The 22,500-nt window shown below is 34.5% G+C and overlaps 2 protein-coding genes across 4 annotated transcripts in view; both read left to right on the plus strand.

Annotated features, from left to right (window-relative positions):
* Positions 1-22,500, plus strand: part of katnip (katanin interacting protein) — a 1,410,884-nt gene that overhangs the window by 553,040 nt on the left and 835,344 nt on the right. The gene's annotated exons all lie outside the window — the stretch shown is intronic.
* The window catches only part of sspo (SCO-spondin), a 188,443-nt gene that overhangs the window by 98,818 nt on the left and 67,125 nt on the right, over positions 1-22,500 (plus strand). For all 3 annotated transcript variants that reach the window (XM_087307978.1, NM_001442551.1, XM_087307979.1), the window contains 23 exons: positions 237-463; positions 2,228-2,249; positions 2,357-2,477; positions 2,992-3,205; positions 3,290-3,431; positions 4,413-4,625; positions 4,808-4,960; positions 5,094-5,261; positions 5,576-5,740; positions 5,897-6,088; positions 6,912-7,034; positions 8,011-8,140; positions 8,231-8,356; positions 9,924-10,015; positions 10,170-10,343; positions 13,080-13,250; positions 13,940-14,192; positions 14,266-14,312; positions 16,286-16,456; positions 19,221-19,355; positions 19,963-20,105; positions 20,192-20,286; positions 22,439-22,488. In XM_087307978.1, coding sequence (XP_087164104.1) covers positions 237-463; positions 2,228-2,249; positions 2,357-2,477; positions 2,992-3,205; positions 3,290-3,431; positions 4,413-4,625; positions 4,808-4,960; positions 5,094-5,261; positions 5,576-5,740; positions 5,897-6,088; positions 6,912-7,034; positions 8,011-8,140; positions 8,231-8,356; positions 9,924-10,015; positions 10,170-10,343; positions 13,080-13,250; positions 13,940-14,192; positions 14,266-14,312; positions 16,286-16,456; positions 19,221-19,355; positions 19,963-20,105; positions 20,192-20,286; positions 22,439-22,488 — 3,327 coding nt within the window. The remainder of the gene's footprint in view (positions 1-236; positions 464-2,227; positions 2,250-2,356; positions 2,478-2,991; positions 3,206-3,289; positions 3,432-4,412; positions 4,626-4,807; positions 4,961-5,093; positions 5,262-5,575; positions 5,741-5,896; positions 6,089-6,911; positions 7,035-8,010; positions 8,141-8,230; positions 8,357-9,923; positions 10,016-10,169; positions 10,344-13,079; positions 13,251-13,939; positions 14,193-14,265; positions 14,313-16,285; positions 16,457-19,220; positions 19,356-19,962; positions 20,106-20,191; positions 20,287-22,438; positions 22,489-22,500) is intronic.

Raw genomic sequence — 22,500 nt, forward strand, 5'->3', positions numbered from 1 at the left:
TTGTTATGGGTGTTTCCCAGTACTGGGTTGCAGCTGGAAGGACATCCGCTGTTTAAAACATAAGCTGGATTAGTTAGTGGTTCATTCCGCTGTGGCGACCCCTGATGAATAAAGGGACTAAGATAAAGGAAAATAAATAAATAAGATTATTAATTGGCAAATAAAGAAAATAATCGTTCTACAATTTTAATTGGCGTGTGATTTAGTTTTAATTGAAGTGTTTCTCTTATATTTAGGCACTGGTCCTGGTGCTGTGTGTCCGCCGGGACATTTCCTCTGTCCTGCACCTCCTCCAGGACTCTGCATTGAGGAGAAGCTCCTCTGCGATGGAGTTCCTCACTGTCCTGATGGAGCGGATGAGAGAGACTGTAAACACACTAACATTAGCCACATCACCCCGACTGCTGCTGCGCTCAGGACACCCAGCAAAATCAGGACCACACCGACCCTTCTGACCACCACTGTGAGTTCATTCATACCTATCTGGAGTCAAATTTGTAGACCAATATGAAAAAATTAATGAAATATTAATGTTGAAAAAGCTGTCAATTATCAATTTAAAAACAGCTGTGTGTGTGTGTGTGTGTGTGTGTGTGTGTGTGTGTGTGTGTGTGTGTGTGTGTGTGTGTGTGTGTGTGTGTGTGTGTATACATATATATGTGTGTTTGTTGGATGAAATTTCATTAGCAGATTAAAACCTGTTATGATAATCAGCTCTAACGTATTTCTATACATTTTAAATCCAGGGAAATTTTCCCAGTGCTGTCTAAATATTTATTATTTATATTTATTAACAGAGATGTATAAAATACTAGAAACCCAGACTTAAGTAAAAGTACAAGTGCTTTATCAAAGAAGTTGAAGTGCTCTTTAAGCACCATCCTGAAGTGGAAGTACTAAAGTATTCAACATTTTTGTACTTCATTATTGCAAGTAGTTTATTTCAAAATTTACTACTCAAGTACTGAAAGTAAAAGTACAAGTATTGTGTATTGTAGTTATTAAAGAAAGCAGTCAAAAGACATATTGTTTTGTTTATTTTAAGTATTTTTTGGGGGGCACGTGATTAAGCAGAATGAATAGAAACATGGTTTACGATTTATATGAACTAGTATACTGTTTTTCTCTGATGCTTTAACCACAGATCTGACAGATTATACCAGCTTTAACACACACTTTTCAAAGTTGTGTGTCACAAAAACACTCCGTAATCCACTTAAAGCGCTATTGAGACCCATTTTCGGATCACAAATTACCGGTTGTAAATGCCTATGATTACCCTGCAGGATACATGTTGCTCCTGGGGCTGCGAGACAATAAATAAGAAGAGCGGAGCTGCGGCAAAATAATGGATAAAAAGAGTGAGGATATGAGCAAATAAATGAATACATTTTTAAAAAGTGCGACTGCTGCTTTCTCCGTTGGCCATGCTGGAGAGGAACAGTCTGCACAAAAGAAGCGCAGAGTTGGTTTTATTGACTACAGCTCTCGTCTGATTGGCTGAAAGGTACGAGTAGTCCTGACTCTGGCAGGAAAGTCTCAGAAATACACACACACACGTTTCCAGCGGGAGTCGTACGTGAAAGAGGATTTGCACATTCTCATTCAGGATGAACTCGCAAGTTTTAAACATTCAAAACTTTTTGTACACTCCTATACATTTGCAAATGGTGTTTTGCATTTGTGAAACGTATTTTATGAAAATGTATTTTTATTTTGTGCACGTGAAATTTTTTTGTGAATATAAATAAATATTTTACGCACGTGAATTTGGTTTTATGCAGGTGAATTTGGCTATGCATGTGTACATCATGTCTTTTGCGTGTATTTCTTTTGAACTAATCTGGTTCCATAGACGCCGGCCACTATGGCGCCCTTAATGCTGCAGCCAAGAAAAAGGTCTATAAATGTAAGGTGTAGGGGTAACGAGCAACGATGCAGCACAAAAAAATCTAAAAGTATTTAAGTAATAAAGTACTCAAGTATTAAACTCATCGAAAAAATGTACTGAAGTAAAAGTGGAAGTAGAATAATCAACAATACTACAGTAGACCACAGATACAGCCTTTAAGTACTTAAGTGCAGCATTGAAGTAGTTCTGCTTCGTTACTATACATCTCTGTTTATTAATATTATAGACACACACACACACACAATCATGCAATCACGCTTAACACCTGTAATTGCTCAAGTAAAGTTTACATTTATTTGTGTCTGTGTTTTCTAGGAAGGAGGACCAAGTCAAAAAGGTAGGAAATTTGGGGAAATAATTGAATATTATTAATACAAAAACATCCCTTTTGAACAGGTAGACATTGAAGAATTAATTGACCCTCACTTGTCCATCATCTGTCAGGTGTGTGCGCTTCTGCTCTGGGATTGGAGGATGGGCGTGTCCATTACGGTCAGCTGACCTCGTCCTCTTACAGAGAGAATAACCCTGCTGATGCGGGGCGACTCAACGTAGTGCCCAATGTGTGAGCATTCAATGCATTACATGAAGAAGGAACTTGACCTTCATCCCATCATTCATTCATTCATTTTCCTTCGGCTTAGTCCCTTTATTCATCAGGGGTTGCCACAGCGGAATGAACCACCAACTATTCCAGCATATGTTTTATACAGCGGATGCCTTTCCAGCTACAACCCAGAACTGAGAAACATCCATAGAGATTGATTCACACACACACATTCATACACTAAGGCCAATTTAGGTGATCAATTCCCCTATAGCGCATGTGTTTGGACTGTGGGGGAGCACCCGAAGGAAACCCACACCAACACAGGGAGAACATGCAAACTCCACACAGACACAGACATGTCCCAAGCCGGGACTCAAACCAGTGATCTTCTTGCTGTGAGGTCACAGTGCTAACCACTGAGCCACCATGTCGCCCTCATCCCATCATGCAAACTGAATATTTAAATGTTAGTTAGCAGAACCCTGATGATGATGCCAGATTGTTTATTTTGTCCTGTGTTCTCCCTCAGGATGGTGATGGAGCCAGGATGGAGTCCATTACCTGCAGATCCTCATCCATATTTCCAGGTGGACTTCCTGGAGCCCACATGGGTTTCCGGTGTGGTGACGCAGGGCAGTGAACGCATGTGGGGTTACTTGACCAAATACAGACTGGCCTTCGCTCTGGTGGAAAATCAGTTCATCAACTTTACTGAGAGCGGAGACACAGACGCTCCTCCAAAGGTGAGATCTGAGCTGGGTTCGTTAAATACACAATTAGGAACACAGTGAGGGTGTAAATGGAGTAAATGGCTGTGTTGGTTTCAGATGTTTGAGGTGAGGATGGTCAGTCGGACTCCTGTCACCCGCTGGCTGCCCCGGCTGGTCAGAGCTCGATTTCTCCGCATCATTCCTGTAGAGTTTCGACACACTTTCTACCTGCGCGTCGAAGTCCTGGGATGTAGAGGAGGTAGATGTGTTGTCTGGGTTTATTTATTATTATGTTTAGAACTTTAAGAAACACAATCAGATTTTCACTATATTTTATTTTTATGTACTCATTACTGTAATACCATTTTATTTGAATAACTATTTTGTTTTTTATTTGAATTTGACATCTTAGTTTTTGGATTTTGTGTTTTTTGTAATTTTTTATTATTATTTTTAATTTGTCTATATAGATTTTATAATAATTTTATATTTTTTATTGTTCATGTTAAAATAAGCCAAAAGTATAACTATTTATTTAGAAATTAGCTATAATTAAAATGTTATTATGTTCATAATAAAATATCTTAAATAATATATAATAAAATATTATTGTTCATAATAAAATATGTAAGATAATATTTAACAAAAATGTTCTTATTTTATGTAAAATAATTTTTATTTTTACATTTATTTTAGTTAATGTTAATCCTATTTAAAGTATTGAACATGTTTTAACTTCAGGCAAAAATTTATTTTAGTGATTTTCAATGTAATTATTATTATAAAAAAAACATTTTTAAATACTTTTGCATTAAAAATAATAAAAGTAAAAAAAAATGTGACCTGAAGATGTAATGCATGTAGTAATTTTTACTGCATTTTAAATGGGAAAAAAATGATTTCTTTAATGACACTTTAGTTTGTTTAATATTTGTATAATCATAATTTTAATCACAATATAATACACTAAATTATATATAATATTTTTATAATTAAATACTCTCATTACTACTACTACTAATATATATATATATATATATATATATATATATATATATATATATATATATATATATAAATATATATATATATATATATATATATATATATATATATATATATATATATATATATATATATATATATATATATATATTATTATTATTATTATTATTATTATTATTATTATAATGATAGTGTTAATGTAAAATAATGCATTATTTTCATTCTCTCTGGTCAGATGAGTTGGTCACACCCAGTAGTTTAGTGACCACAGTGCCACCTGGTGTTCCAGGAGTGCAGAACTACACTGAACCAGCAGGACGTCCTGGATATCACAACTACACCTCTGGAGCTCCAGGACTCCAGACCAAGAGTCCACAGGACGGCAGACCCGGTGTTGCAACACCAACCGGAGGACCAGACCTTCATATTATTACACCTACAGCCACAGGTGTGTGTGTGTGTGTGTGTTTTGCATGTTTGCACTCTGTTTTGTTGGTGCATATTAGTCAGAGATTCACAGAATCAACTATAAAGAGTCAGTAAGACATCAATTGTTCTCATCTATCATTAGCAGAAAACTAAATTAGTTCCTATTTTCTTCCTTTCTGAATCATGTTATTGTTTTTTAAGCATTCTGGGATGCATCTACACCATATGATGAGTTACCCAGGGTTGAGTGTGTGGAGGGTCAGTTCAGCTGCCGGACATTCGGCTGTGTGGAAGATGAACTCGTGTGTGACGGGCATGAAGACTGTCCTGACGGATCAGATGAACTTCACTGTGGTAAAAAAAATAAAATAGCTCATCTATTTTGATTATTATATCCATTCAATAATCAATATATTTTTAAATCTTGAATCATCAGTGAATCATCAATTAAACTGACAAATTTTTGATGTTATTTTTCTATCATCAGGGTCAGCGTCTCCTCCTCCAGGACGGGTCTCTCCCTCTCAGCGCCCTCTGCTGCCCAAGCTCTGCTCCTCCAAGCAGTGGAGCTGCTGGAGTGGAGAGTGTGTGAGTTTGGACAGGAGGTGTGATCTACACTCAGACTGTGCTGACGGATCAGACGAGAACGACTGCTGTGAGTAAATAGAGTTTGCATGTTCTCCCCGTGTTGGCATGGGTTTCCTCCGGGTGCTCCGGTTTCCCCCACAGTCCAAACACATGCACTATAGGGGAATTGATTAAACTAAATTGGCCGTAGTGTGTGAATGTGAGGGTGTATGGGTGTTTCCCATTACTGGGTTGCAGCTGGAAGGGCATGCGCTGCGTAAAACATACAGTATGCTGGAATAGTTGGTGATTCATTTCAACTTCAACTGTACTCTATATGTGAGCTGACCTCAGGTGTGTGTGTGTTTGTTTGTGTGTGTGTGTGTGTGTGTGTGTCCTCAGACGACTGTATTCTGTCCTCCTGGGCGTCCTGGAGTCAGTGCAGTGTCTCGTGTGGTTTGGGCTCAATCTTTCGCCAGAAGAACATCCTGAGAGACGCTCGACCCGGAGGATCCTGTGGAGGAGCTCAGTTCGACAGCAGACCCTGTTTCCTGCAGGCCTGTCCTGGTACAAGCACATTTCAGCTGTCATTAAATGAACCTGAATACATTATTAGTGTAAAACGTCCCAAACTGTGATGTGTTCGATGTCCAGCAGTATGATCAGTGTAACACACAGTTTGTAGGTTTACTGTATCCTCTGGTGTATGTGTGTGTGTGTCAGTGTCCGGTCAGTGGTCAGAGTGGACGCAGTGGTCCGGCTGTGACGTCCCGTGTGCTGGAGGCCTGATGGTCAGAAACAGGACCTGCTCCAATCCTCCTCCCAAAAATGGCGGTCGTGACTGTGAAGGGATGAGCAGACAAACACACACCTGTAACACACAGTCCTGCGGCTCCGACACAGACACACAGAGCGGTCAGCATTCACACCGACTACATTCATACAGTGCACTTAATATACAGAATACAACTGAAGTTAGAATTATTAACCCTCTTGAATTATTAGCCCTTCTGTATATATTTTTCCCCATTTTCTGTTTAATAAAGAGAAGATTTTCTTCAACATTTCTAATCATAATAGTTTAATAACTCATCTCTAATAACTGATTTATTTTATCTTTGACGTGAATACAGAACGAAATTAGACTAGATATTCTTCAAGACACTTGTATTCAGCTTAAAGACACATTTAAAGGCTTAACTAGGGTAATTATGGTAAAGTTAGGGTAATTAGGCAAGTCATTGTATAACAGTGGTTTGTTCTAGAGACAATCCAAAACTAATATTCTTAAGGGGGCTAATAATTTTGACCCTAAAATGGCTTTAAATGAATTAAATCTGCTTTTATTCTAGCAGAAATAAAACAAATAAGACTTACACTAAAACCGGGGTGTCAAACTCAATTCCTGGAGGGCCGAAGCCCTGCACGGTTTAGTTCCAACCCTGCTCCAACACACTTACCTGTAGGTTTCAAACAAGCCTGAAGGACTCAGTTAGTTTGATCAGGTGTGTTTATTAGGATTGGAACTAAACTGTGCAGAGCTGCGGCCCTTTTGGAACTGAGTTTGACACCTGTGTTTTAAAAGAAAAAATATTATCAGACATACTGTGAAAATTTCCTGAATCTGTTCAGCATCATTTGGCAAATATTTGAAAAAGAAATTCACTGGAGGGCGAATCATTCTGACTTCAACTGTGTATAATGATATAGGGTCTGATTGAGGTCTGATTTTCTGCAGGCTGCACTGGAGGAATGATCCTGATGGACGAGTCTGACTGTTTGGCAGGAAAATTCAGCCCGTGTCCCCTGACCTGCTCTGACCTTCATTCAGAGAGAAACTGCACATTAAACTGCACTGCAGGTACATTGTCATCACCATACTGTAAGGCTGTTAAATTGTCAACATTCAGGTTATTAATCGAAAATACAATACATTTATTGCATTATTATTGTATTTCATGTTTGTAGATATAAATAGAAAAAAATTACCAGTGTTTTGAAAATAAATTATTATTTTATTTTATTATTTTTTTGTTAATATTGTTTTATATTTTAAATAATTTCTATAAATTATTCAAATGAAAATAATTATTATCTTTATTTGAATGTTAGTATTAGTACATATTGTTATATTATTAGTAGTATATGTTATGTTGTTATAATTATACAAGTTAATAAATTATATCATTTATTTTAAAACAATATTGACCATTTAATATTTATTTTTTTATTTAATCACATGTAAAATTTTAAGTGTTAAAATTTTAAGTAACTATACAATAGTCTAGTGATATTATTATTATTATTATTATTATTATTATTAATAATAATAATAATAATAATAATAATAATAATAATAATAATAGATATTTGGAATAAATGCACTATTTTTTAAAAAATCACATATTATAGTAATACTAGTAAACTAGACAGAAAATAATGATTATTATCATTATTAATAAACATTAATCAGTTTATTTTTATTTAATCACAAGTAATAAAAACATATCTTATTTTAATATTAATTAATGATTACATTATTCAATAATAATAATAATGATAATAATATTAATAATAATAATAACAATGATATGATTTAAGAAATTAATTAATAATGTATTCTAATTAATTTCACAATAAAAATAATATAATAATTTCAGAATGATAAATAATACAACTTTTTATTTAAATAATATGCAATAGTTTATTTCCATTTAATATTTTATAATAAATGATTAGCATTGCAGTAGAAAAACATAAATCAAAATAATAGCATACAATTTATATGCACTGATCGTGTGTCTCACTGTCTATTTATTAATTTATTTTTATTTTAGGATGTCATTGCCCTCCTGGGCTCTTCCTCCAGTCTGGCCGGTGTGTGAATGTCAGTGAATGTGAATGTTTCTGGAACGGGTCGCTCATTCAGCCGGGTCAGGACGTCAGTAACTCCAGCTGCAGCTCCTGGTCAGTCCATGATTCAGCAATAATACAGTTCCTCTGACTGTGTGTGATGATGTAAAGACACTTAATGATGCTTTATCCAATCATAAACAGTGTGTGTAAAGATGGGCGTGTCCTATGTGATGAGTCCAGCTGTGTCGCTCGATGTGATTGGTCGGCCTGGTCTTCGTGGACATCATGTGACAGCAGCTGCGGGACAGGAGTACAGCACCGCTACAGGTGCACTGAGTTATTTATTGAATAATACTATTCTGTTTTTTTATATTTATTTATTTATTTATTTATTTATTTATTTATTAACTATTTATGCATTTAGATATAGTATGTGATGCTTGTGCACCGCATGCAGTATGATAATATTCACATTCATTAAGTTTTACCTGGTCGTTAGTTTGTAAGAAATTAAATTAATCAATCATTACCATTTATTCAAATTCTTCAAAGTCAGTTTTAGTTACAGTACGTACAGAAGGCAGAGAACCGACAAACTTTAAATGAATTTATTAATAGAAAAATAAAACAAACAGGAAGCAAAAGTAAAACATAAACTGTCCAGGCCTGTTTTTCTCTTCTCTTCCACTGCAGTCTCTCCTCCTTTTATAATCTAGAGCTTCTCCGTGGGACTCGAGGTATATAATATAATATAATATAATATAATATAATATAATATAATATAATATAATATAATATAATATAATATAATATTATAATATAATATAATAATATAATATAATATAATATAATATAATATAATATAATATAATATAATATAATATAATATAATTAATATAATATAATAATATAATATAATAATATAATTAATAATATAATATAATATAATATAATATAATAATATAATTAATAATATAATAATATAATATAATATAATAATATAATTAATAATATAATATAATATAATATAATATAATATAATTAATATAATATAATAATATAATATAATAATATAATTAATAATATAATAATATAATATAATATAATATAATAATATAATTAATAATATAATATAATATAATATAATATAATATAATATAATATAATATAATATAATATAATATAATATAATATAATATAATATAGTATAATATGATATAATATAATATAATAATATAATTAATAATATAATAATATAATCTAATATAATCTAATATAATGTAATATAATATAATATAATATAATAATATAATTAATAATATAATATAAAATAATATAATATAATATAATATAATATAATATAATATAATATAATATAATATAATATAATATAATATAATATTAATTCATTCATTTTCTTTTCACTTAGTCCCTTTATGATTCAGTGTTCGCCACAGTGGAATGAACCAGCAACTATTCCAGCTTATGTTTTACACAGCGGATGCCTTTCAAGCTGCAACACTGGGAAACACTCATTCATAAACATACACTACAAACAATTTAGTTCATTCAATTCACCTCTAGCGCATCTGTTTGGATTTGTGGTGGAAACTGTATATATAATATAATATATACAAAGTAAGATGGGCCCACTGTAACTGGCCCACCTTTACAGGTACTCTGCTCTGCACCAACTGTGGGCCAGTGGTAAAATTTCTGTCTCGTCTTCCTTCAGCACCAGTTAGGGATATGATTCTAATCCTGTCAAAACTCACTACACTGTTTTATCCATTAAAGGTTTAAACCCCTAAAAAATTATATATAAAAATTATATATATATATATATATATATATATATATATATAATATATGCGCACCCATGTGTGTATGTTAGGTCTCCTCTGAGTGCAGTGGGAGCACTGCATGTGGAGCCGTGTGAAGGAGACTCCACTGAAGCCAGACGCTGCTCTGTTCCCTGCACAGACGGTAACACACACATCTGCAACACTTGAACACTCCACTGCATCTTAAACATTAAATCTAAATTGACTATGTCTATCTTGCTAGCGCACATTGTTAGTCTTAAAGACGACCTATTAAGCAGTTTTCTAAGAAGTTTAAACTCAGTGTGTGTGCGCAGGTGCTGATGGAGCGCAGTGGAGCGACTGGACACACTGGTCTGAGTGCAGTAAGACGTGTTTTCATCACGTGGATGCTGTGGGTATGAGGAAACGCTTCAGGAGCTGTAATCACACACACACCTGTGCAGGAGATGCAGACGAGCAGGAGCCCTGCAACACACTGCACTGCCCTGGTACACACACACACACCGCATCCCATAATGCAACCAACACTTCTCATGCTCTTCTTACATTTACATTTAGCAGACGCTTTGGTCCAAAGGGACTTTCAATTAGGAGGCATTCAGCGATTCAACAAGAAGAGGCAATACACAACAAGTGCTGCTTATGCAGAACAACTGTTTGCAATCAAAGATTTAAGTCTAAGAGTAAGGGGTTTTGTTTGGGGGGTTTTTAGAGAGAGAAGAGTGTTTTCTACAGGTGGTTTGTCAAGCCCACTCACTTAAATAATCGCACAACATTTTTTTAATATTAAGTGATTATGAGGAAGTGTCTGGTGCAAATGTGCAAAAATTGGTGGATTAAAGTGGATTAAAGAGATGAAAGAGTGTGTTTTCTACAGGTGATTTGTCAAACCCACTCACCTGTGTGAGGCACATTCAGAAATGCACAGTGGGTTTTTTTGAGATATGAAGTGATTTTAAGCAAGTGTCTGGTGCAAATGTACAAAAACTGGTGCAAAAACCTGTCTGTTACAGTGTCAGAGAGATGAAAGAGTGTGTTTTCTACAGGTGGTTTGTCAAGCCCACTCACCTGTGTGAGGCACATTCAGAAATGCACAGTGGGTTTTTTTGAGATATGAAGTGATTTTAAGCGAGTGTCTGGTGCAAATGTACAAAAACTGGTGCAAAAACGTGTCTGTTACAGTGTCCGAGAGATAAAAGAGTGTGTTTTCTACAGGTGGTTTGTCAAGCCCACTCACCTGTGTGAGGCACATTCAGAAATGCACAGTGGGGTTTTTTTGAGATATGGAGTAATTTTAAGCAAGTGTCTGATGCAAATGTACAAAAACTGGTGCAAAATTGTGTCTGTTGCAGTGTCTGAGAGATGAAAGAGTGTGTTTCCTACAAATGGTTAGCCAGTGTAAAGCACACTTCATAAATTTAGTGCTTTTTATTTAGCGTTTGTCAAGCCCACTCACTTAAATAATCACACAACATTTTTTTAATATGAAGTGATTATGAGAAAGTGTCTGGTGCAAATGTGCAAAAGTTAGTGGATTAAAGTGTCAGAGAGATGAAAGAGTGTGTTTTCTACAGGTGGTTTGTCAAGCCCACTCACCTGTGTGAGGCACATTCAGAAATGCACAGTGGGTTTTTTTTTTTTGAGATATGGAGTGATGTTAAGCAAGTGTCTGGTGCAAATGTACAAAAACTGGTGCAAAAATGTGTCTGTTACAGTGTCTGAGAGATGAAAGAGTGTGTTTTCTACAAATGGTTAGCCAGTGTGAAGCACACTTCATAAATTTAGTGCTTTTTATTTAGTTTTTTAGAGGTATGGAGTGATTGTAGGAAAGTGTCTGGTGCAAATGTGCAAACTAGTGCAAGTGTGAGTTAAAGTGTCAGAAAGATGAAAGAGTGTTTTTTACAGGTGGTTTGTCAAGCCCACTCGCCTGTGTGAGGCACACTTATAAATACAAAACATTATAATTTTTTATATGGAGTGATTGTAAGATGGTGCAAATGTGCAAAAACTGGTGCAAATGTGGGTTAAAGTGTCAGATAGGTGTAAAAGTGTTTTCTATAGGTAGTTTGTCGAGCTTACTAACCTGTGTGAAGCGCTCTCAAAATTAATAATGTTGTTGTCGTGTAGTGTGGTGGGGAAGAGAATAGGGGGTCCTGGTTTGTTCACAGGATTTCAGTCTGTATGGGAATGAGAAGATCATAACACTAGTGTGGAACATTTTTCCCTCAAATGCACATTTCTTCTCAGCAGCTCTTAAGAAGAACGTGCTAAGATGAGCATTTATAGAAATTAAGATAATGAGATTTTAGAAATTATACAATATTTGTGATCAATTTTAAATAAAATTAATCATGTAAAAATAAATAAAAAAAAACAGCTACAAATAAATAGAAAACAAATTAAACTAACATGCAAATCAAATTTCAGAAAGGCGAATCAAAAAGTTTTAAACACAAATTATTAAGCAATTTTTTCAATTGGGTTACCTCTGAGTTCTCCGGTTTCCCCCTATAGTCCAAAGACGTGGTATAGATGAATTGGGTAAGCTAAAATTGTCCATAGTGTATGAGTGTGAATGAGTGTGCATGGATGTTTCCCAGTGATGGGTTGTGGCTGGAAGGGCATCCGCTGCGTAAAAAAAACATGCTGGATAAGTTGGCGATTCATTCAGCTGTGGCGACCCCGGATTAATAAAGGGACTGAGCCGACAAGAAAATGAATGAATGAATAAATTGAATGTATAACACACCAGAATTAATATAATTATGATTATTTAAGAAAAAAAATCAGTAGTATTTATGTTTGGTAACTTTTCAAATTTTTGTTTATTTTAAAGTTCAAAATAAAATTAAAATTGTGCTAAAACTAAAGTTGAAATAAAATAAATAGAAATGTTTATAAAAGTAAATGCTAAGAAAAAAATGTAAATGCATGTGAATATTTTTGTTTTACAAAGAATAAAAACTACAATTGACTGCTTAATCAAAATAAAACATTTAAAAATGTTACATTAATGTGTAATACCAAAATAGCACTGCACAGAAAATCATACAGGGACATTTTTGTAATCCATTTTTAAACTGAAGGAAATTCAAAAAGAAAAATGTATTACTCTTAAAAAAAACATTGATATTTCTGACCATTTTATTTCTCAGACTACAGATGAATTTTTTTCATCATTGCAGTTTTAATTTTGTTTTTTTTTTTACTCTCTGTCTGGTCAGTGAATGGAGGCTGGTCGTCCTGGTCCAGCTGGTCTGATTGTTCGTCTGACTGTGACTCCGGTGTTCAGACGAGTGAGCGGTTCTGCAGTTTCCCACCGCCACTGTACGGAGGTCTCGTCTGTCCTGGTCCACACATGCAGACACGAGACTGCAACGTCCAACCCTGCACTGGTAAAGCAATACACCAGAAATACTATTGTTATCTTGAATATTTTAAAACATGAATATATTTGTAAAATTGAATATATTACTTCAGCTGAAAATGGACACTTTTATAATAAATATAAAAAATTATTTATATATAAAAATTTTGATTGTTTTTTCTACTCTTGTATTCATTTATTTATTTATTCATTGATTTATTTATTTATTTTGATTTATTAAATTTTTAAAAAATTGTTTTGTTTGTAAATGTATTTATTTTATTTATTTATTTATTTTGATTTATTTTTAACTATTGTTTTTGTCTGCTAATTTAATTTAATTAAGTTTTTTCATTTGTTTATATTTTTATTTAATAAAAAATGTTTGTTTATTTATTTTATTTTTATTTTCAGTTTATTTATTTATTTATTTAATTAATTTTTTCATGCGAGTCACTGCCGCTGTTAGCAAATCTATAATTATTAATTTAATCCAAAGTAAAAGTTTATTTTTACATAATATATGTGTGTACTGTGTATATTTATTATGTATATAATATAAATACACAAACACACGCACACATACATAAAATACAAAAGATATATATATATATATATATATATATACATATATATATATATATATATATATATATATATATATATATATATATATATATATATAAATACATTACTATTAAACCGTTTGTGTTTTAGGTGTGTGTCCGGATGGTATGACGTTCCTATGGAAGCATCAGTGTGAGGCTCAGGGTGGCGCATGTCCGCGAGTGTGTCTGGATGCCATGGCAGATGTGCAGTGTGCGTCTGAGTGTTATGATGGATGCTACTGTTCTCCAGGTTTCTATCTGTTTAATAAGAGCTGTGTGCATCTCCAGTTTTGTCCCTGTGTCCACCAGGGGGCGCTACTGATGCCTGGAGACTCTGTACCGCGAGACAGCTGCAATAACTGGTAAATGAGTCTAAAACTTACACTATTATTACATGGTTTCTGTGTCTGACAGTGTGTTGTGTTTCTTGTTCAGCACGTGTGTTAATGGAGAGATGCAGTGTGGAGAAGAGCCCTGCCCTGGTGAGGAGAACACACATATAGCACATATTATATACAGTACTTTTCGATATACATCATATATTCTGTGTTCATTTGAAATAGTTTTTTATTTGTTTAATTGTGTGATTTTTGACTAAAACAAGGATTTTTAATTAAATGCTCAAATAAATGACTGGTCATTAAGTAAATGGTGCAGTAAAAAAACAGCAATGAAACATTTTTATTTTCAAGCTTTTTATTTCTAAAGAAATGTGCAATGCAATCCTTAAAAATTTACTGAAAGAAAAGGAAATTACTTTATATATATTTGTTTTAATAAATTATTTAAAGTTAAATTTATGTGCAGAAATAGATAATATAATATAATATAATATAATATAATATAATATAATATAATATAATATAATATAATATAATATAATATAATATAATATAATATAATATAGAATAATATAATTTAACATAATATAATATAATATAATATAATATAGAATAATATAATATAATATAATATAGAATAATATAAAATTATATAATATAATATAGAATAATATAATATAGAATAATATAATATAGAATAATATAATATAATATAATATAATATAGAAAAATATAATATAATATAATATAATATAATATAGAATAATATAGAATAATATAATATAATATAGAATAATAAAATATAATATAATATAATATAATATAATATATTATAATGTAATATAATATAGAATAATATAATATAGAATAATAATATAGAGTAATAATATAATATAATATAATATAATATAATATAGAATAATAATATAATATAATATAATATAGTATAATATAATATAATATAGAATAATAATTAATATAATATAATATAATATAATATAATATAATATAATATAATATAATATAATATAATATAATATAATATAATATAGAATAATATAATATAATATAATATCATATAATAATATAATGCAATATAATACAATACAAGAAAATAATTTTTTAAATGTATTTAAATATCAATTTTGTTTGTATTATAATGTTTTTTCTTTAAAATGTGAGTCCATTTCCGATTTTCAAAGTATTTATGTTTTCCAAATACTCAATGTTTATTTTATTTTATGTATTTCTATTTTCGAAGAAAACAGAAAAGTGAACAAAAAAATTAGTAACCTTAAAATATATATTTGAATAAAAATAAACTGCTCGCTATGCACAGTACTTCAAGTGTTAAAAGCTAAATTACAGTTTTTCCTATAAAATTAATTAATACCTTAACAACCATGCTCATTTTATTGGAATTAAATATCATAATAGTACAGTCCCTCCCTAATGAACACTGTAATTGTAACTTCCCAAGCCTAATTTTTAACCTCATTTTAGCTTTTGTCTGTGGTGGTGTTGTGTTTTTTGTAAGAAGGGATACAGCTGCGGCGGGAGGTTAACAAGAATTATTTCTAATATTTATTAAATTACACATTATATTGTATTTTACAATTAACATATCCCCCCATCCAATCCTAAACCCAAGCCTCACAGTAATGTAAAAACAGAAATTATAATGAGAATAATTTATATTATTTATTAAATTACCCATTAAATGTATTTTATTAATGTCTACCCCAACTTAAACCATCATAGCAATGCAAACAGTAATTACAATGAGAATAATTTATATTATTTATTTATTAAATTACCCATTAAAATGTTTTTTTATTGATGTCTACCCCTAACTCAACCCTCACAGTAATGTAAAAGCTGTTATCATAACGCAAATTATTATATTGTTTTTTTAAATCAACCATTAAATTGTATTTTATTAATGTCTACCCTACCCTAACAGTAATGTAAAAATCTGAATTATTGTTGTACAGTATTGATGGTATATTGATGTGAGTGTTTGCAGCTGTATCCCTTCTAAGCTTTACCAGTTGGGTGATGTGAGTATCCACAGCTGTATCTCTTCTAGACTCCTGTTGTTGTGTCTCCTGCAGTGCATTGCGGGTGGAGTGAATGGACCAGCTGGAGCGCGTGCAGTAGGACGTGTGACGTGGGCATTAGACGCCGCTATCGCTCGGGAACCAATCCAGCGCCAGCATTTGGGGGTCGGGTCTGTGAGGGCGAACGCATCGGGCTGGACACGTGCAGCGTTACACCGTGCTTCGGTACAGAAATCACTTCACATCAGGACACATCTATACAGTTCAAGTCAGATTTTTTCCAACACATTTCTCATTATAATAGTTTTAATAACTCATTTCTAATAACTGATTTATTTTATCTTTGCCATGATGACAGCACATAATATTTCACTAGATATTTTGCAAGACACTAGCACATTGAATGAAAAGAAAACATCAGTGTTTGATGTGTATCCAGGAGTTCAGTGTGTGTGTGCTATTGGATAAACAGTTGAAACCAGAGGTCTACATACACATACCCATTTTTAAAAACAATGTCTGATGGTAAATCATACCAAACATACTATTTTAGGTCTGTTAGGATCACCTAAATGATTTACATTTGCTAAATGCCAGAATAAAGAGAGAATTTTTAAAAATTGTTTATTAATTTCTAGACAGTCAAATGTTTACACACTTTTCCTTGGTATTTTTTTAGCTTTGCTTTTAAACCGTATAACTTTGGTCAAATGTTTTGGGTCTCCTTCCACAAGCTTCTCACAATAATTTGCAGGAGTTTTGGCCCATTCCTCCTGACAGAATTGGTGTAACTGAGTCAGATTTGTTGGCTGTCTTGCTCGCACAAGCTTTTTCAGCTCTGCCCACAAAGTTTCTATAGGATTGAGATCAGGGCTTTGTGATGGCCACTCCGAAACATTCACTCTGTTGTCCTTAAAGCACATTTGAACTAATTTGGCAGTGTGCGTAGGGTCATGGTCTGTTTGGAAGACCCATTTGTGGCCAAGTTTTAATTTGCTGGCTGATGTGTTGAGATGTTGCTTCAGAATTTCTCCATAATGTTCTGTCTTCATGATGCCATCTATGCTGTGAAGTGGACCAGTCCCTCCTGCAGCCCCACAACATGATGCTGCCGCCCCCATACTTCACAGTTGGGATGGTGTTTCTAGGCTTGTGCGCTTTCCCCTTTGTCCTCCAAATGTAACACTGCTCATTATGGCCAAACAGTTCAATCTTAGCTCCATCAGAGCACAGGACATGTCTCCAAACATCTGCCTTTTTCCTAGTATAATTTAGCTAATGGTAATCTGGCTTTGTTGTTGATTCTGGCTTGTTGATTTCCCCATGTTGTCACACAAGGAAGCAGTGTGTTTGAGCTTTTCCCCAAATACTATTCTACAGTTGTGTCTCACATTAACTCAAATGTTGTCAATTAGCCAATCAGAAACTTCCGAAACCTTGACACCATCATCTGAGCTTTTCCAGAGGCAGTATGTGTGTAAACTTGACTTTTAGGAAAGGTTAGAACAATTTATCAACAAATATCTCTCATTATTCTGCTATTAAGCAGAACAAAAACACATGTGGTCATACTGACTTACCTAAAACGAGAGAAAGCTTACTCGCATTACAGTTATTCTTGTTTGCTTTGACCTGGTTAAAGAAACTAGGTTCCTCTTCATTTTCATTATCACTATCCCAGCAGAGCAGAAGACCGGTCTTGCAAATATGTAAACTCTTTCTCATTGGTTTGACACATTTTCCCCACCATTTTTCAAAACAGTTAACACAGATGTCATTCAAGCTGTCCAAACTCCATTGTTTTAGCTATGATAACCAAACAGAATCCATCTATTCCTAACTATTAGAAACTACCAACATCAATATGAATTCAGTGAAGCACTGGTTTGACACTACTTTACACAAATCTTCAAAAAGCAATCAGTCTGCAAACCTTATAAAACGGTGGAAGGTCTGTGTTGGTGCCAGCATGGATGGAGGAGGTCAATAATGGCTATGTCTTAATCTCCCAATAGATTTGACTGTATATTGGTTTACATGTGTTTTATCTAATATTTACAGTATTTTATAACTTTTGTCTGTTTTTACAGTATTTCAGTTTTCAGCCACAGTTTGAAAATTGTCATGAATTCAATATATATTCAATCAAAGCACATCTTATTCTGGATTCAATTCTTTGCAAAGAATAGAATAGAAAGACAACAAATGGCATTGGCAATAGGCTACAATGACAAGCAATGGTGGTGCACTGACTTCTGTATTTTGTATTTTGTTGACCATTGTGTAATGATTAATTGAAAGAGCTCATATACTTGTTTGCAAGTTGTGGTGTTCTAAGGTAAAACTAGCTTTTGTTGCATATTTTAAATGTTTTGACACTGTATGTGCCTTTTGCAAGCAAAATGTGTCATTTTGACCACGAGTGCCGCTGTTTAGGCCTGTGTGTTAACTGTTTTGAAAATGTGAAGTTTTAGTTGACAACTACATCCAAGCAATCGAGAAAAACTGTAACATCTGACTTTTTGGTTGTGTGCCTTTTTGTTAAATGTAAACTTCTGCTTTCAACTAGGTGTGTGTCTGTGGTCCTTTACTGACTTGGTAGGTGCAGAAAATAGAGTCAAACAGCCGTGTGTGTGTGTGTGTGTGTGTGTGTGTGTGTGTGTGTGTGTGTGTGTGTGTGTGTGTGTGTGTGTGTGTGTGTGTGTGTGTGTGGGGATTATCCTGTCGCAAAATGCGACGAGAAGTCCTAGATAAGATAGTTCAGTTGTGGTGTTCATATGTCTGCACTGCACTTCAATAATGTGACTAAATAGGCACACTCAACGGGTCTTATTCTGATTCGTGTTTAGTTTGATTATGACTAGTCGGATTAATGTCATCAAAGCTCTGTTCACATGGGAGACTCTTAATCAGAGCATTGTCTTAATCGTATTAAAATCTGAGTATTGGTGTCCGTGTAAAAGTACTCGGTGTGATGTTGTATGTTCAGGAGTGAAGGGGCCGTGGAGCCGCTGGTCTGAGTGTTCGGTGTCCTGCGGCGGAGGCTACAGGAGCAGAACGAGAGGACCAATCAGGAGCCACGGCACACAGCAGCAGTTCAGTGCCTGCAACCTGCAACCCTGCGGTCAGTGTGTGTGTGCGCGTGTGTGTGTGTGTGTGTGTGTGTGTGTGTGTGTGTGTGTGAGATTGCATAAATGTGTGTGCATATAAAAGTGCTTGTGTATCTGTGTGTGTGTCTGTTTGTGCATTTGAGCGTGTGTGTGTGTGTGTGTGTGTGTGTGTGTGTGTGTGTGTGTGTGTGTGTGTGAGAGAGAGAGAGAGAGAGAGAGTGCATGAATGTGTGTATTTGTATGGATGTATGAGAGTAAATGAAAACGTGTGTGTGAGTATCTGTTTGTGCATGTGTGTGTGAGAAAGAGAGTGCATGTAAGAGTGTGTGTCTGTGTCTATGCTTGTGAGTGCATATGTGTGTTTGGGGGAGTTTTTGTTTGTTTGTCTGTGGATGTTGGTTTGTGTCTGCTTTTATGCATGTATGTGTGTGTGCATGCGTGTGTGTGTGTGTGTGTGTGTGTGTATTTTTGTGTATGTGCACGTGAATATGTTTTTGACAGTATGTGTGAGTATGTCTATGGATGTGTGTTTGTGTAAGTGTGTGTGTGTGTGTGCGTATGTTTATGTTTGTGTGTGTGTGTAAAGCAGGTCATCATCTCTGTGTATCTATGTAATGTCAGGTAACAGAAGTGGGTGTTCAGGCGGTCAGCAGTGGTCAGTGTGTGTCAGAGAGCAGCTGCTGTGCTCAGATTTGGGGACGGAGGCTCAAAAAGATGCGCACTGCCACCCGGGATGCCAGTGTCCTGAAGGATCTGCTCTACAGGTGTGTGTGTGTGTGCATGCATGTGTGTGTTTCTTTGTATGATTTGTGAATACAAGATTCATTTGATTTATGTGTGTGTGTATTAGGATGGCGAGTGTGTGCCTGTTTCGCTCTGTCACTGTCATGTAAATGGAGAGCAGCACAAACCCAGAGCCACCGTCAACAAAGACTGCAACAACTGGTAAAACAGCAGATTATAAAGTTCAGTTTAGTAATTGCTATTTTAAAGTTGTGAATTTATGCAAGTGTGAATTATTTGCAATGCTAATATATCCTAGAATATCATTTAACCCTTTATCCGGCAGACATTGAGTACATTAAGGGCCCTATCATACAGCCAGCACAATGCGGCTCAAGGCGCGATGCAATTGTTGTTTGCTAGTTTCAGCTCGGCGCAAGAGTCGTTTTGATGTTTTGCGCCACGCTGTTTAAATAGCAAATGCATTTGCGCTCATATGTGCACCCATAGGCGTTCTAGTCTAAAAAAAGGAGGTGTGTTAAGGCGCATTGCTGGCATGTTGCTATTTTGACAAACTTAAATAGACTCAATAGACCACATCAAAGCAGGTCTATTGACCTTATTCTAAAATGCGGAAGTGCGCCAGTTTTCGCGATTGTCTTAGAACTTCCGATTCAGTCGCCTATGGGAGAAATGACTAGGAATAATAAACGGCTGAAAACGGTCAAACTACTTGCTCTACAAACAAATGTTTGCATGACTCTACAGACCAAGTAGAATAATATAATAAGACAATATCCAACATCAAGCAGCGTAATGAGCAGTTTTTAACGTCAAAAAATGAATGGAAGTGAATGAGACCGGAAGTCTCGAGCCAAAAAGATTCAATTGGCAGCGCCCGCTCGTCTGCGGAGAATAAGGTGAATAGTCAAGCGCAGATCACTTTAGTTGTGCGCCTTGTTTAAACATTGCTTAATACACACAGGATGTAAAGCAATACGCAAATGTCTTTACAAATAAAAACATAATTAAAGGAATAAAATATTACAAAAAATATATTATTTTCTAGCCTACATAAATATAAAACCCACTGCTTTCATGCCTTCTTCATCTCGGGGGGCTTTTTTAATTTATTCATGAAAATCTGCTTTTGTGTAATGCTATTGTTAGTCATAGTATTATTTATTATATGCATATTTATATTTGGGGTGACGCAGTGGCGCAGTAGGTAGTGCTGTCGCCTCACAGCAAGAAGGTGGCTGGTTCGATCCTCAGCTCAGTTGACGTTTCTGTTTGCATGTTCTCCCTGCGTTCGCGTGGGTTTCTTCCGGGTGCTCCGGTTTCCCCCACAGTCCAAAGACATGCGGTGCAGGTGAATTAGGTAGGCTAAATTGTCCGTAGTGTATGAGTGTGTGTATGAATGTGTGTGTGTGTGGATGTTTCCCAGAGATGGGTTGCGGCTGGTGTTCAAAAACGTGCTGGATAAGTTGGCGGTTCATTCTGCTGTGGCGACCCCGGATTAATAAAGGGACTAAGCGGACAAGAAAATGAATGAATAAATATTTATATATTTCTTTTAATTAAAAACAAGGTTAGATTTGCCCACCTGTCAGGTTTTAGACCATATTAGGCACAGCATGTGTATCTAGATATAACTTATTGTTCATTTATTCGTTTGCTGGAAATTAAAACTGAATTTAGAAATAGTTTTGAAACAAATATTTGCACTAAACAAACAAAATTAATCATGTGTAGGCTAATGGATGTCTGTGCGTACAACACGTTTCTCTGTCCACGAGAGTAAGAGTGAAAGTAAATAATGAGGAGGCTCATCTCTCATTCTCGCGCTGTAGATGCTCTGTTTAACTGTTTTCTCTCTAGTGAAGTGTTCAGTTTTTCCACTTACAAAGTCTGTCATGTAAATAGCAAATGTGCTATGGCTCGATGCAACTAACTATTAAAGGGAATGGGATATGAGACTCTGATTGGTTTATTCTCAAAACACACCTGCAACTCATTAAGAGAATAAGCTCAACACTTTTAGACCATGCGCCACGGCGCAATGTGGATTTTTCCGTCCTTAAAATAGCAAAAGTGGATTCTGACACGCCCTAATTGTGTTTGCGCCCTGCGCTTTAGACTTTGCGCATGGATCGTCAAAATAGAGCCCTAAGTGTAAAACTCTTGTAGTGAGCCCCAGTAGACTCTTTTCAATGAGTGCCCTATGAAGGGTTCATTACGAAGTGCAAAAAAACATCTAAAAAAAGTAAATGTTTTAACTCTTAAATCTTTAAAGTGCATAATTTGTGTTATTTTGTATTAATCCTAATAAACATGATTTGTAATTGATCCATAATCTATTGTATTCCTCCAGCACGTGTGAATCAGGAAAGCTGGTCAACTGTACCAGTGTGGATTGTGATGGTAAGACACACG

Source organism: Danio rerio, chromosome 24, assembly GCF_052040795.2.
Source record: "Danio rerio strain M-AB ecotype USA chromosome 24, GRCz13ab, whole genome shotgun sequence".
Classification (NCBI taxonomy): domain Eukaryota; kingdom Metazoa; phylum Chordata; class Actinopteri; order Cypriniformes; family Danionidae; genus Danio; species Danio rerio.